Source organism: Geotrypetes seraphini, chromosome 8, assembly GCF_902459505.1.
Source record: "Geotrypetes seraphini chromosome 8, aGeoSer1.1, whole genome shotgun sequence".
NCBI lineage: Eukaryota > Metazoa > Chordata > Amphibia > Gymnophiona > Dermophiidae > Geotrypetes > Geotrypetes seraphini.
This window is the reverse complement of record NC_047091.1, coordinates 120069861-120085644: the sequence shown is the minus strand read 5'-3', so window position 1 is coordinate 120085644 and position 15784 is coordinate 120069861. Positions and strand designations below refer to the sequence as shown.

The 15784-nt window shown below is 44.2% G+C and overlaps 2 protein-coding genes across 5 annotated transcripts in view; both read left to right on the top strand.

Annotated features, from left to right (window-relative positions):
- The first annotated feature begins 5449 nt into the window (after nucleotides 1-5449).
- The window catches only part of B3GNT3 (UDP-GlcNAc:betaGal beta-1,3-N-acetylglucosaminyltransferase 3), an 83817-nt gene continuing 73482 nt past the window's right edge, over nucleotides 5450-15784 (top strand). The window contains exon 1 of one of the 2 annotated variants that reach the window (XM_033956218.1): nucleotides 5450-5575. The gene's annotated coding sequence lies outside the window, so the exon portion shown is untranslated. Of the gene's footprint in view, nucleotides 5576-5689; nucleotides 5809-15784 lie in introns of those variants that run through there. The other variant, XM_033956220.1, reaches the window with a different exon arrangement.
- Nucleotides 5461-15784, top strand: part of LOC117365632 (N-acetyllactosaminide beta-1,3-N-acetylglucosaminyltransferase 3-like) — a 172117-nt gene continuing 161793 nt past the window's right edge. Inside the window, exons 1-2 of one of the 3 annotated variants that reach the window (XR_004540428.1) lie at nucleotides 5461-5575; nucleotides 5674-5808. Coding sequence is in view for 1 of the 3 variants with exons in the window: in XM_033956221.1 (XP_033812112.1) it covers nucleotides 5535-5575 (41 nt within the window). In the remaining 2 variants the exon portion in view is untranslated. The remainder of the gene's footprint in view (nucleotides 5576-5673; nucleotides 5809-15784) is intronic. The other 2 variants (XR_004540429.1, XM_033956221.1) reach the window with 2 other exon arrangements.

Sequence of the window (15784 nt, the reverse complement as noted above, 5' to 3'; positions counted from 1 at the left end):
AACATATCACCCCAGGTAGTGAGGGATCTGCATACCAAGTTTTGTTCAAATCGGTCAAGCCGGTTTTGAATTACAGTGAGAATGGCAGGTTTTTACATTTTTTCCATTGACATGAATGGGTGAAATAAGATTTTCTGTTTGTAGCTCCGCCCACGTGTGCAGGTGGGCCGCGAGACCCCCAGAACATATCACCCCAGGTAGTGAGAGATCTGCATACCAAGTTTCGTTCAAATCGGTCAAGCCGTTTTTGAATTACTATGAGAATGGCAGCTTTTTACATTTTTTCCATTGACATGAATGGGTGAAATGTGAATTTCTGTTTATAGCTCCGCCCACATGTGCAGGTGGGCCGCGAGACCCCCAGAACATATCACCCCAGGTAGTGAGGGATCTGCATACCAAGTTTCGTTCAAATTGGTCAAGTCGTTTTTGAATTACTGTTAGAATGGCAGCTATTTACATTTTTTCCATTGACATGAATGGGTGAAATCCGATTTTATGTTTGTAGCTCCGCCCATGTGTGCAGGTGGGCCGCGAGACCCCCAGAACATATCACCCCAGGTAGTGAGGGATCTGCATACCAAGTTTCGTTCAAATCGGTCAAGCCGTTTTTGAATTACTGTGAGAATGGCAGCTTTTTACATTTTTTCCATTGACATGAATGGGTGAAATGTGAATTTCTGTTTATAGCTCCGCCCACGTGTGCAGGTGGGCCGCGAGACCCCAGAACATATCACCCCAGGTAGTGAGGGATCTGCATACCAAGTTTCATTCAAATCGGTCAAGCCGTTTTTGAATTACTGTGAGAATGGCAGCTTTTTACATTTTTTCCATTAACATGAATGGGTGAAATCTGATTTTCTGTTTGTAGCTCCGCCCACGTGTGCAGGTGGGCCGCGAGACCCCCCAGAACATATCATCCCAGGTAGTGAGGGATCAGCATACCAAGTTTCGTTCAAATCGGTCAAGCCGTTTTTGCGTGATCGCGGCACATACACACACACATACATACCTCCGATTTTATATATATATATATATATATATATATATATATATATATATATATAAGATAGCAGGGGTGCCCACACTTTTTGGGCTTGCGAGCTACTTTTTAAATGACCAAGTCAAAATGATCTACCAACAATAAAATAAAAAAAAAAACACAAAGCACACTGTACGCATAGAAAATGTTAATTATCATTTCTATTCCAGGGTTTTTCAGAGAGGTCAAAGCAGATGACTCTATGCACTATCACCTCAGTAACAACCATACAAAAATAGACAAATATACCCCTCTCCCTTTTTACTAAACTACGATAGCAGTTTTTAGCGCAGGGAGCTGCGCTGAATGCCCAGCGCTGCTCTCGACGCTCATAGGCTCCCTGCGCTAAAAACCTCTATTGCGGTTTAGTAAAAGGGGACCTTAGTGTAAAATATGGACAGCAGATATAAATTCAGACACATTTTGATCACTAAATTTAAAATAAAATCATTTTTCCTACCTTGTTTGGTGATTTCATGAGTCTCTGGATGCACTTTCTTCTTCTGACTGTGCATACAATCTTTCTTCCCTTCTTTTAGCCTGTATGCTTCCTCTCCTCCAGACCTCGTTCCCTCCCCCAACTTTTCCTTCCTCTTCCCTGCCCTTTCTTTCTCTCTGCCTCCCTTTCTTTTTTTTCTGTTTCTCTTCTTTCCTTCTGTCTCCCTGCCTGCCCTTTTTCTTTCTTTCTCCCTGCCCTCCCCCAAGCCACTGCCACTTGCCATCGGGGATCAGGACCCAAACGCCACCACTAACAGGCCCCAAGCTCTCCCTGCTTTGGCCAACCAGCATTCCTCTCCCCGTCAATTCTGCCGTCGGGAAGAGGAAGGCTGATCAGCCCAAGATCGTGATCAACCTATTGGGGGAAATGCTGCCGGGTCCTGCCTTCGCGGAAACAGAAAGTAGGCAGGACCTGGCAGGAAGAAGAACAAATGCTTCACTAACCTGTCTCCCGCATTAGCCCGTAGCGAACGCTTGCTTCAGGGCTCTCAACATGTGCCCCCTCCCCCCCCCCCCGGACATAACTTCCGGTTTCGGAGGGAAGAGAAGAGAAGCCGGCACGCACACATTAGAGCCCAGAGCATAAGTTCGCTACGGGCTGAAATCTCCAAGCCGGTTTTTTTGGGGTTTTTTTAATGTTCAGCAGCGGCAGATGACAGCTGGGCGGACCGCCCAGCTAAAAGGCCCTAGGGAGAACACTGGAGAGGAAGGCTGATCGGCCCGTAGATCAGGACGGCAACACGAGTCTATCACGGAGCCCGGGATGGGCTCCGCGATCGACTCACGTTGCCTTCCTGAGCTACTGATCGATCGCGATTGACGTATTGGGCACCCCTGGCATATAGTGTACAAGATAAACAACAAAGTAAACATTGGTTAACATCCTTCCAAGTAATCTCCTGGGTTGTCTTGTGTGTCTTCCAGTTTATAAGGGACATACTGTGAATGCACATTATTACAAGTCATTTCTGCAGTATGAGCGAAATGTTGGGAACTGTTCCACAATGCCATAATCCTATATGACATCACTTTTGAAGGATGTTAACAGTTAAACATACACACTCTCAAGCTGATTGTGTGCTTGGTTTAGTGATTACTTTGAAATGTCATATTTTTTTTTGTTTCTCCCCTACCAAAGAATGCTGCACTTATCTCTAGAGAATGACACTGTGAACAAACACTGCAGGAGGTCATGATTTGCCAGAGATGCCAAAGCCTGACTCGCCGCAGAAACGGGAACAAAACTTTTCACTGCCCGCAAGAACAGTGAAAAGCTTTGTCCCTGCAGTTGGAAGCACCCTCCTACTTCTTTACCATAGGGGTGTACATGACACTGCGTGGGTCTCCTGCCCCCTTCCCCAATGTGGAGCTAATTGTTGTTTTTTGTTGTAAGGTTTTGGAGGGAGGTAATGTTGAAGCAAATAAGCCCCAATGATATAATGCGGCGGCCTTAAAATCCACCAGGCCCCGGGTTCAATACCCTCATTGCAGATTCAGTAGGCAGTAAAATTACTGATAAAGACAGCTAAGAGTGATTGCATAAAGAATATATATTGTGCAGAAATATGCTTAATAGTACAGAAAAGCAAGATTTATAAAGATACATTAAGCATTACAGTTGTACAGAAAGAAATAGAATCTATTGAAGTTAAATACCCCTATCTTTGTAAACTGTTTGAAACAATGGTGAATAAGGTGAGTGGGGTGTGAGAGACTGGAGAAGAAAAGAGGGAGAAACTGTCCCTCACAGAATGGAGTCAAATGTAATTTCCATTATCAATTTGACAGAGGTTTCTGAATAACCCTAACTATCTGTGCTAGAACATGCACCTGGGCTTACTGTATATCTTAAGCACAGACATTAACACCTCTTTGCACCTCTTAGCTGTACCAAGGTCCTTTGTTACCTTTAAGCACTGATGTAATTTAGGCATTCTGGGACAATCTAAGGCTGTCTGCACTGACATGCCCTAAGGTCAGATATGATCTCCCATAGGCCTTTGCTGACATTGATAAGGCCAGCAAGTTAAGGCTGGGCTGACAGCTGATACCGAGGATCCCATTTGTAAACAGCCCCCTTCCGCCAAAGCCTATCCGAAGACTTCCCTCAAATATCAGAGCTGACGTCAGAGGGAAGCCTTTGGGGTCAACCGGGAATCCCAGTTACCTCAACAGTCCTCATTCCAGGTGGGCTGCTCTTTCCTGCCTTCAGCCGCACTCTTTGCAGGGACGTGGACAGTGGTTCTTGCATGCTGCACTTGGCTGATCTGGAAGCCATCTCACTGATGTCAGAGGGAAGACTTGCAGGTCAGCCACATTCAACATACGAGAGCCACTGCCCGCATCCCTGCAAATGAGTGCAGATGAAGGCAGGAAGGAGCATCCCAGCTTGGTGGCCCTGAAGCAAGCAAGTAAGGGAGAGAGGAGGTGGGGAAGGAGCACATTGGAACATGGGAGGGGCATGATGTTGGGACAAAGGCTGGAAGGCAGGGAGGGGGGCATGAACTTGGGACAATGAAGGAAAGGAGGGAGCAATAACTTAGGACACAAGGGAGGAAGGGAGCAATAACTTGGGACATAGGAGGGAGGGAATAAAAAGGGAGAATTAGGTGTGAGTGAGAGGGAAAGAGATGGTGCACATGGGGAAAGACAAGAGGAAAATTGTTGGGTATAAAGAGAGAGGAGTGAGGTAGAGATACATGAGGCAAAGAAGGATGAGAGGGAGAAATGTTGGATATGGTGGTGGAGAGGGAACAGAAGGACAGATACCCCTCCCCCCAAAGCAGTCCCCTTTCCCTCTCCCCCTCCACTTCCCTGTCTTTCTTTCTGTCTGTCTCTCCCTGGCCCTCTGCCTGCTTATCTCTCTTAGTTGTGCCATGCATGCCTGCAAATCAAGATTGCTGCCTGATGCCCAGCATACCCCTCCCCCCAAAGCAGCCCCCTTTCCCTCTCCCCCCTCCACTTCCCTGTGCAGCAGTAGCAGCCGGATGCCTCGCAGCACCCACACCCTCTCCACTTCGCCGAAGGACACCCTCCTGCCGTTGCTCTCTGCGCCACTCAAACCAGCGCTGCATGCACCGCAAATTGAACACGGCCACAGAGTCACAAATCAGGCGGCAGGGATTACAAAATCATAAGTGCGCATGCGCGCGTAGAGTTTTATTATAGAAGATGAAAAATGAATGGAAGAAATTGGGGGGTGGGGCTAGGGCAGGACTGACAATTAATAAATGTCCCCGTTTTGATGAAAAAAAATAAATGGTTATGTTAATTATGTGCCCTCTTTTTCCATTTCCATTCAGCATCTGCTCCCTCTCTCTCCCTTCCCCAATGGCATCCAATGTCAGCACTCTTTTCTCTATCCCTTTACTCGAGTATCCTGCCCCTCACCCCAATTCCATTCAGCAGCCTGTCCCCACACCTCCCAACCCCTGCTGCTGCTTTCCCACACACTCCCGACAGGACAGCATCAAATAAAGCTCAAGGGCTACTCAACCGCTTCCCCTTGTTGGCCCATCTCACCCCCCTTTCCAAATCATAGTTTTCTTTTGTAGCGGGACCCCGGCGCGGCAGCCATTTTCATAAGTTGCAGGCAGCTGCCGGGCCCGTAGCTTTTCCTCTGACAGCGATCCGCCCAGGCGGAAACAGGAAGTGGTGCCAGAGGGGAAGCTCTTCGGGCCGGGCAGCCGCCTGTAATTTATGAAAATAGCTGCCGCGCCGCGGCCCCGCTGAAAACGAAAAACTGATTTGGAAAGGCGAAGGTGAGGGGAGAGATGGACCAACAAGGAGAACAGCTACACGCATCGCGGGACCCTCTGGAGCTGCCCTGTTTGCCCTCCCCTAACGCCGGCCCTGCACGGGAGCCACTAGATGTGTTTAGCTCCACCCCGACCACCTGCAGCACTTACCCAATTGCCTCTAGTGGAGGTTTAGTGCTAGAGGCTGTGGGAGGTGCTGCTGTGCTCCAGTTCCTGTTTGGGAAGCACGGCGATCAATGGTCTTGAAACTCCGACTGCTTCCCGTGGCTCTCCACATGTAAGTAGCACGGTTCTGTCTCTTTCTCTAAATATGCCCTAGCTCTCGTCTTGGTCTATGCAAACAGGCTGAAGATTAAACCTTTTTATTGATCTTAGTTAGTACACCTAACAACTATACAGGTGCGACCGGTTTCCAAGGACTGTGCTCTCTTCATCCCAGCTCCGAAAAATTCACCGTAAATATAGGAGGGAGCGCTGAAAGTTTCTCAGGTTAACCAAGAAAAGAATGAGGTAGGTATGGTTCAATGATATGAAACTGTAAAAAAAAGACCCATAGAATTTCCCTTCTGCAAATTGGCACTTACTGTAGATAACACTTTTTTTCAGCTATAATGGCAAAATAACGCTCAGAATTTGGGAAGTTGGTTGGGCTGAGAACTTTTCATCACCCCCCCCCCTTACAGTATGGAGTGAATGCAATAAAAATGGTTTGCCTCCAGCCTGAGGGTCACCTTTTATTTATCTGTCTGAATAAGTTGTTACTGTAATTAGACAGATTGATTTTATTTCAGGTACAATGGCAAAATAAGGCTCAGAATTTGGGAAGTTGTTTGGGCTGAGAACTTTTTATCAACCCCCCCCCCCCCCTTACAGTATGGAGTTAATGCAATGAGAATGGTTTGCCTCCGGCCTGAGGGTCACCTTTTAATTATATGTCTGAATAAGTTGTCACTGTAATTAGACAGATTGATTTTAGAGGGGTATAGATACAAGCAACCCCCCCTCACCACTTGAATGACAGAGAAAATTGAGGTGAAGGTAGGGGATGTTTCCTTTTTTTGTTATCTATATTTTGCTCTGTATTTGTCTATTTTTTCTATAGTTGTTACTGAGGTGACATTGCGTAGTTTAAAGTCATTTGACTTGACCACTTTGAAAAAAACCCTGAATATAAATGATAATTAACATTTTCTCTACGCACAGTGTGCTTTGTGTTGTTTTTTTTATTTAAAAAATTGTTTATTAATTTTATATAACAAAATATAACCGATACACAGTGTAAGAAAATTTACATAAATTAACAATACAATCGGAAAACGCTGAGGGCTTGTTTTACAAAGCCGCACAGCAAGAGCCCCGAAGCCCATAGCATGGCTTTGTAAAACAGGCCCTAAGAAAATATACCCTCCCCCACCCATCTCAGTGTCCTGTATGTCTATAAAGATCTTTAACTAAAACCAAGTCCAAAAGGGTGAATCTTATGCGAATATATTGTATTTAAAGAAAATTAACATATGATTCTAGCGAACCCCATGTTTCTTTAATTATCTTCGAACATAAGAATTGCTGCTGCTGCGTCAGATCAGTGATCCATCATGCCCAGCAGTCTGCTCCCGTGGCAGCCCCTAGGTCAAAGACCAGTGCCCTAACTGAGACTAGCCCTACCTGCGTACGTTCCAGTTCAGCAGGAACTTGTTTAACTTTGTCTTGAATCCCTGGAGGGTGTTTTCCCCTATAACAGCCTCCGGAAGAGTGTTCCAGTTTTCCACCACTCTCTGGGTGAAGAAGAACTTCCTTACGTTTGTATGGAATCTATCCCATTTTAACTTTAGAGAGTGCCCTCTCATTCTCCCTACCTTGGAGAGGGTGAACAACCTGTCTTTATCTACTAAGTCTATTCCCTTGAGTATCTTGAATGTTTCGATCATGTCCCCTCTGTCTCCTCTTTTCAAGGGAGAAGAGACCCAGTTTCTCTAATCTCTCGCTGTACGGCAACTCCTCCATCCCCTTAACCATTTTAGTCGCTCTTCTCTGGACCCTTTCAAGTAGTACCGTGTCTTTCTTCATGTACGGCGACCAGTGCTGGACGCAGTATTCCAGATGAGGGCGTACAATGGCCCGGTACAGCAGCATGATAACCTTCTCTGATTTGTTCGTGATCCCTTTCTTAATCATTCCTAGCATTCTGTTCGCCCTTTCGCCGCCACCGCACATTGCGTGGATGGCTTCATCGACTTGTCTATCAGTACTCCCAAGTCTCTTTCCTAGGGGGTGTCTCTCCAAGTACCGCCCCTGACATCCTGTATTTGTGTATAAATTTTTGTCACAGACGTGCATCATCTTACACTTATCCACATTGAACCTCATTTGCCATGTTACGGCCCATTTCTCAAGCGTGTTTATGTCATGTTGCAGATCTTTGCAATCCTCCTGCGTCTTCACTATTCTGAGTAACTTAGTATCGTCTGCAAATTTAATCACCTCCTCGTCTTGCCAATTTCCAGATCATTTATAAATATGTTTAAGAGCACGGGCTAAAGCACCGAACCCTGTGGCACTCCACTGGTGACGCTTTTAAAGTTCGAGTATTGTCCATTTACTCCCACTCTCTGTTTCTTATCCACCAGCCAGTTTTTAATCCACGTGAGTATTTTACCCTCGATTCCATGGCTCGCAATTTTTCAAAGTAGTTGTTCATGCGGAACCTTGTCGAACGCCTTCTGAAAATCCAGATATACAATGTCAACCGGGTCACCTTTGTCTATCTGCCTGTTTACTCCTTCGGAGAAGTGCAGCAAGTTTGTCAAGCAAGATCTTCCTTTACTGAAGCCGTGTTGGCTGGTCCTCATCAGATTGTGTTTGTCAAGGTGCTCAATGATGTGGTCCTTTATCAGCGTCTATACCATCTTTCCCAGTACTGAGGTCAGACTCACCGGTTTGTAGTTTCCTGGATCACCCCTCAAACCTTTCTTGAAGATCGGCGTAACATTCGCCACCTTCCAGTCTTCCGGAATCCTTCCCGATTTGATCGACAGATTAGCTATTAGTTGAAGCAGTTCAGCTATAGCCCCTTTCAGTTCCTTGATTACCCTCGGATGGATGCCATCCGGTCCTGGGGATTTATCATTTTTAAGCCTATCAATCTGCCTGCATATCTCTTCTAAACTGACTGTGAACCCTGTCAATTTCCCGTCTTCATTTCCCACGTATAGCCTGTCGGTTTCCGATATGTTGTGTATATCCTCTTCGGTAAACATAGAAGCAAAAAATGTTTTCAGTTTATCGGTGATGGCTTTGGCCTCCTTTAGCACTCCCTTTATTCCATGGTCATCCAACGGCCCCACAGCTTCCTTCGCGGGTCGTTTTCCCTTGGTCTAGTATTACACCAACGATGAAGATCTTAGGAGTAATACTAGACCAAGGCCTAACCATGAAAGACCACATAGACTCCTTAATCAAAAGAGGGTTCTTCACTCTCTGGAAACTTAAGTCCATCAAGGCGTACTTCCACACTTCAGCTTTCAAAATGCTAGTACAATCCCTAATACTAAACCACCTGGATTATTGCAACATCACCCATCTGACGATCCCCCAGAAGCAAATGCAAAGACTACAACTGATACAAAATGCAGCAGTCAGGATGATTTTCGGGCTGAAGAAGTCCGATCACATAACCCCTTCCTACCGACTCCTACACTGGCTGCCGATGGAGGCGCGCACAAAGTTCAAGCTAGGATGTCTCTGCTTCAAAGTATTAAATGGTCTAGCCCCAAAATACATTACAGATCTCTTCTCATTCCCAACCAACAGACACGAAAGAAAAACACACATGAAATTTGTCTCCCCACCGGCTGGAGGGTGCAAATATAAGAGACACCATCAACAACTGCTATCATATCAAGCAGCCATATGGGGTAAAGACCTAGAAAAACTAATTGCACAAACAAACAACTATGAAGAATTCAGGAAACACCTAAAAACTTACCTATTCTTGAAATACCTAGGCAACGAACCGGAACATTAACCCCCCTCGTAACATCATCACATACCTGATCTTGCAAACTGTTAACCCCAACCCCTAACCACTAACTATGAACACCCTATTCAATTTACGGAACATTTCTACTTCTGTGCAAACAGCTTGGCACTTCCTGGCCTTGCAACACACAAACTGTTGCTAACATTATTAATATTATCAGATGTATACTGCTATACTCTTTAATCCATTGTACGAGATGTATACTGCAATACTCTTTAATTCGTTGTACGTAAAGTTTCCCTTTATTGTATTGAGATGTACACTGCTATACTCTTTAATTCATTGTACGTAAAGTTTCTCTTTATTGTATTTACATTTCCTTCATTGTATTCACAGTTTCTTTATTGTAAACCGCCTAGAAGTCGCAAGATAGCTGGCGGTATATAAAAATAAAGTTATTATTATTATTATTAATATATCAAAAGAACAGCTTGACGTTTTTTGCCTCCTTGGCTATTTTTTCCTCGTAGTCTCTTTAGGCCCCTCTTACCGCCTTATGGCACCTGCTTTGATGCTGTTTGTGCTTTTTACAGTTTTCATCCGTTTTTGACCTTTTCCATTCCTTAAACGAAGTCTTCTTGTCTCTGATTGCTTCCTTCACCGCTACAGTAAGCCACGCCAGTTCCTTGTTCTTTTTCCTCTTGTATCCTTTGTCGATACGCGGTATATATAGATTTTGCGCCTTGGTGACTGTGTCCTTAAAAATGGACTATGCTTGTTGTAGCGTTTTTACAGTGCCCTTATCATTTTTGTAATCTTCCCCACCATGAGTCTCATCCCTTCATAATTTCCTTTTTGGAAGTTCAGCACCATGCCTGTCGTTCTAGATCGATGTTTCGCCCCATCTTCTGCTTCTTCCTGCTGTATTTCCAGGTTAGAGTGAGATTCATTAGGTAGGAGATGTTACATTGAGGGAATTCACGCTAGGAAGACCTCTCTCCTGTTTTGCAACTTAAAACCATTCCCCCTGCCCTCATCCCAAACCTCACTTCTTGGATGCTTTGTGGGTTGAAGGGACTTTTATTGAGTCAGTTTAAGAGAATGCCTTCTCATGCTCTGGGTCCCTTTCTCAGAAGTGATATTATTCCTACCCCCTTTCACAGCTTGCCTAGATTCTCTAGGGACCTATATGTGTGCTTAAAAGCTTTAATTTTCCAGATGCTGGAGTACTGAGTTCAGAGGCTGCTGATATTATTGGTATCGGGTATGTGTAGTTTGGGCTGGAATGAGTTGTGGACACCAGAGATCTGGTAATAATTCCAGGTGTCAGATGCCAGAACAGGAAGGAAGGAAGAGAGAAAATGAGACTTACACAGGCCTTTGGCTCTTACCTACCTGTATGCCTTAACTTAGGTAAATATTATTTGTTCCGTCTTTATCTTGATGCCCTACTATGCTTCCCTTAGAGAGGCGGGGGAGAGGTAAGGTTTGATGTTTTATGAGCTGGGTCAGGCCAATAGGGATAGGGACCATCTTAAATGTAGCCGTTTGAAGGAGACAGTGCATGACAGCACAGGACCAGAAGAGAAGTGGCTCTAACTTGGGGTGATTTTTATTTTACTTTCTCACCCTGCACTTATTCCATTGTAGCAGGGTAATAAACATCGAACTGTTTGCTGGACAATTATCCCCCAAGCATAATGAAAAATGCTTCATCTACTTTTAAAGCGGATTTATTTAAATGGGCTACTTTTTTCTTTGATTAAGGGACTGTTTCCTGATGAATTGGGTCAAATTTTAGTTACCCCTATTCTTAAAGATCAGAAGGTATCAATTACCACGAAATCCAATTATAGACCCATGGCAAGCATTCCTGTGTTACCAAATTACTGGAAGGTTAAGTTAATTTAGAATTAGTAAGTTATTTCAATAAATTTAATATCCTTAATGACCATCAGTCCGGATTTAGAAGAGTATATAGTACAGAGACCGTCTTAACTTCAATGCTTGATTATCTTCATGATCTATTTAGCAAAGGCACTAGTGCCTTAATTCTTCAGCTAGATTTTAGTAGTGCTTTTGATCTAGTAGATCATGAAATATTGTTGAGTTGTTTAGACACAATAGGACTTTCAGGAAGGGTCTGGAACTGGTTTCAAGGTTTTTTGAAGAAAAGATCTTATCAAGTGATTTGTGACGGTAACTATTCTAATTGATGGAGCAACCCCTCTGGTCTGCCCCAAGGTTCTCTGTTATCGCCTACCTTATTCAACATCTACATTTCCCCTTTAGGACATTTATTGCAGAGTTTAAATGTAAAATTTTATATATATGCAGATGACATTTCTATTTTAATCCCTCTAAATAATTTTACCACTGAAATTTTAAACCAGATATTTTCTATTATGACTCGGATAGAACAGTGGAAAATTAATTTCAAACTAAAACTCAATACGGAAAAGACCAAACTTTTCTTGGCTAGTCCCAACGACAAAATAAAAAATTCATTGCTTCATCTTAATGGTCATGACTACCCGATTATTTTATTTTACGAAGCCGCATTAGCAGCTTTAGCGTGCGCGACTTTTAATCACGCGCTAGCTGAAAAACTACTGCCTGCTCAAGAGGAGGCGGTAGTGGCTAGCGCATCCGGCAGTTTAGCGCGTGCTATTATGCACGTTAAACCGCTAATGTGGCTTCGTAAAAGGAGCCCTATCAAAATTCTGGGAGTCACACTAGACCGACATTTAACATTAGCAGAACACACGAACTTAGTGGTATAAAATGCTTTTTTATATTGTGGAAATTAAGAACCATAAAAAAAATTTTGATCCTTTATCGTTCAGACTATTGGTGCAGGCATTAGTTTTATCTATTTTAGACTAATATAACATCATCTATTTAGGAGCACCCCAACAAATTCTAAGGAAATTAAGGATAATTCAGAATACAGCTGTTCGATTGATTTTTGGTTTAAAAAAGAACGAGTATATTAGTCCATATTATCGTTTACTTCATTGGCTGCCTTTGGAGGCAAGAGTATTATTCAAATTTTCCTGTTTCTGCTTTAAGCTGATATCGGGATTGTCTCCAGCTTATCTTTTTCCTCATTTTGTGTTGCATAGACCATCAAGAGAAACTAGAAACTTCTACTTATTTGCTTATCCAAAAATTAATGGGTGTAGATATAAGACCTTCTTAGATAAGGGGGGACGTTGTACTAATGGGAGACTTCAATATGCCGGATGTAGACTGGAGCACACCTTCAGCAACAACCAGCGGAAGCAAGAGGCTATTAGCCTCCATAAAAGGAGCACGCCTCAATCAAATGGTAATGGAACCCACTAGGGCCCAAACGATCCTTGACCTAGTACTCACCAATGGAGAAAGCGTCTCAGAAATCTTCGTGGGAGATAAGCTAGCCTCCAGCGATCACAACATGATATGGTTCCATCTGAGGAAAGGTTTCCATAGATCAAACACTAAAACAAAGGTACTCAACTTCCGAGGAACAGACTTTGCACGTATGGGAGTTTTCGTCCATCAGGCACTCCAGGACCAAACGGAGACAGAGAATGTGGAGGATATGTGGTCATCCCTGAAATCTGTCATACACAAGGCAACCTGCCATTACATAAAATCATCACATAAACAGCGAAGAAAGGACAAACCCCAGTGGTTCACCGCAGAGATCTCACGTCTCGTTAAGGAGAAGAAAAACGCATTTGCCTCCTTCAAACGCACCGGGAAAAGCGAAGATAAACTGCTACACAGGATCAAGTCCACAGAGGTCAAAACGGCAGTCAGGGAGGCCAAACTTCGAGTGGAAGAAACTCTAGCAAACAACATTAAGAAAGGGGACAAATCCTTCTTCCGGTATATCAGTGACAGGAAAAAGAACACAGACGGGATAGTACGCCTGAAAAAAACAGACGGGAATTACGCAGAATCAGATCCCGAAAAAGCAGAAATACTAAATAAATACTTCAGCTCGGTCTTCACCTGCGAGGCGCCAGGGTCCGGCCCTCAATTGAAACCACAGTCAAACACAAAAGACCCGTTTCGGAGTTTTAAATTCACACCCAGCGAGGTTTACTTTGAGCTAACAAAACTCAAGGTGGACAAAGCCATGGGACCGGACAATCTGCACCCCAGAGTGCTTAGGGAGTTAGGCGATGTCCTGGCAGAACCGTTAGCCGTACTATTCAATCTCTCACTGAGTACAGGGACAGTCCCCTTGGACTGGAAAACAGCTAACGTCGTTCCTCTACACAAAAAGGGTTGCAAGACAGAGGCTGCAAATTACAGACCGGTGAGTCTGACATCAATAGTATGCAAAATCATGGAAACACTGATCAAACGCCAGTTGGACACGGTCTTGAACGAAGGGAATCTACGGGACCCCAATCAACATGGATTCACCAAGGGTAGGTCCTGCCAATCAAACCTCATCAGCTTCTTTGACTGGGTAACAAAAAGACTGGATGAAGGAGATTCACTGGACATAGTGTACCTGGACTTCAGTAAAGCTTTTGACAGCGTCCCACACCGCAGACTGTTAAACAAGATGAAATCAATGGGGTTGGGAGAGACTCTGACGGCATGGGTCAGAGATTGGCTGAGTGGCAGACGTCAGAGGGTGATGGTTAACGGTACTTTCTCTGGGACATCGGAGGTGACCAGCGGGGTGCCTCAGGGCTCGGTCTTGGGTCCGCTCCTCTTCAACATATTCATAGGAGATCTGACTCAAGGGCTTCAAGGTAAAGTAACATTATTCGCCGACGACGCCAAACTATGTAATATGGTAAGCGAGGGCAATTTACAAGATAGTATGGCGCAGGACCTGCGCACATTGGAATGCTGGTCCTCAACCTGGCAGCTGGGCTTCAATGCTGGAAAATGTAAGGTCATGCACCTAGGTAACAGAAACCCGTGCAGAACTTATACCTTGAACGGGGAGACCTTGACCAGGACTTCAGCGGAACGAGATTTGGGAGTAATCATTAGTGCAGACATGAAATCTGCCAATCAGGTGGAGAAGGCTTCCTCAAAGGCAAGGCAGATGCTGGGTTGCATCCGTAGAAGTTTTGTCAGCAGAAAGCCTGCTGTCATTATGCCATTGTACAGGGCCATGGTGAGACCTCATCTGGAATACTGCGTGCAATTCTGGAAGCCACACTACCGCAAAGACGTGCAGAGGGTCGAGTCGGTCCAAAGAATGGCCACCAGAATGGTCTCAGGGCTTAAAGGTCTCCCGTACGAAGCAAGACTAGACAATTTGCAGCTCTACACTCTAGAGGAGCGCAGGGAGAGGGGAGACATGATTGAGACGTTTAAATACATCACCGGACGTATAGAAGTGGAAGATGACATCTTCCTTCTTAGAGGCCCCTCAACCACAAGAGGGCACCCGCTCAAACTCAGGGGTGGAAAGTTTCACGGCGACACCAGGAAGTATTTCTTCACGGAGCGAGTGATTGATCGGTGGAACGGGCTTCCAGTGCAGGTGATCGAGGCAAGCAGCGTGCCAGATTTTAAGAATAAATGGGACGCCCATGTGGGATCCCTAAGAGGGTCAGGGCAAAACACTAGCTAATCTTAAGGGGAGGGTCTATAGTGGGCAGACTTGATGGGCCTTGGCCCTTTTCTGCCGTCATCTTTCTATGTTTCTATGTTTCTATGTTTCTATGACCCTAGCTGGTAGGCAACAATCTTGGTTAGGTAAATGTATTCAGCAAGCTATGTTATCCTATTGGCAGTTTTTGAAAATTAATTAAGACCACTTTGTTCAATAAGTTTATTACTTAGTGAGTTTTATTATTGAAATTCTATTTTACAAATATTTGTATTTTTTTTACTGTATTATTGTATTTCGCTGATTGTCCAGCTCTTTTTAGTGTAAACCACCTAGAACTTTTGGTTATGGCGGTATAAAAGAATAAAGTTATTATTATTATTTCTCTTCCCCCACCCCCTCCTATCCCCTTTAAGAAGTTACTGCTTCTGAAATGTGGTCATGCCACTTATGCTGGAGCTGGCCCCATATCTCTGTAACTGTAGTAATTTTAGCCAAATCTATTCATAATTAGGAAAGATCAGTTTTAGGCAATGGTTTAGAACTGCAAATAAAATCTGTACAATGCAAGTCAGATTGCTTACTTTATTTTACTGGTGTCATGTGATTGCTGCTCATGGACTGCAAAGGTGATATTAGTATCTGGAAGTGGAGTTTTGTGGATTGGATGGCTCTTTGGAATAGTCAAAGAGATGCAGCCTAGGTAGGTAAGGAGCTTAAAAGTGGAGAGAGGGCTATATGCCTGCCTGAATGTAACTCACCTTGAGCTAATTATGAAAAAGATGTGAGCAAAATCCAAATATATAAATAAAAAATATATGAAATGAACAGGTGAAATAGGGGCATTAGCAACGAGCCAAGTGTCACTGGGGTAATGGAGAATAGTGCTCCCCGATTCACGATTCGAATCGGTTCACTAATTCACTTCGGGT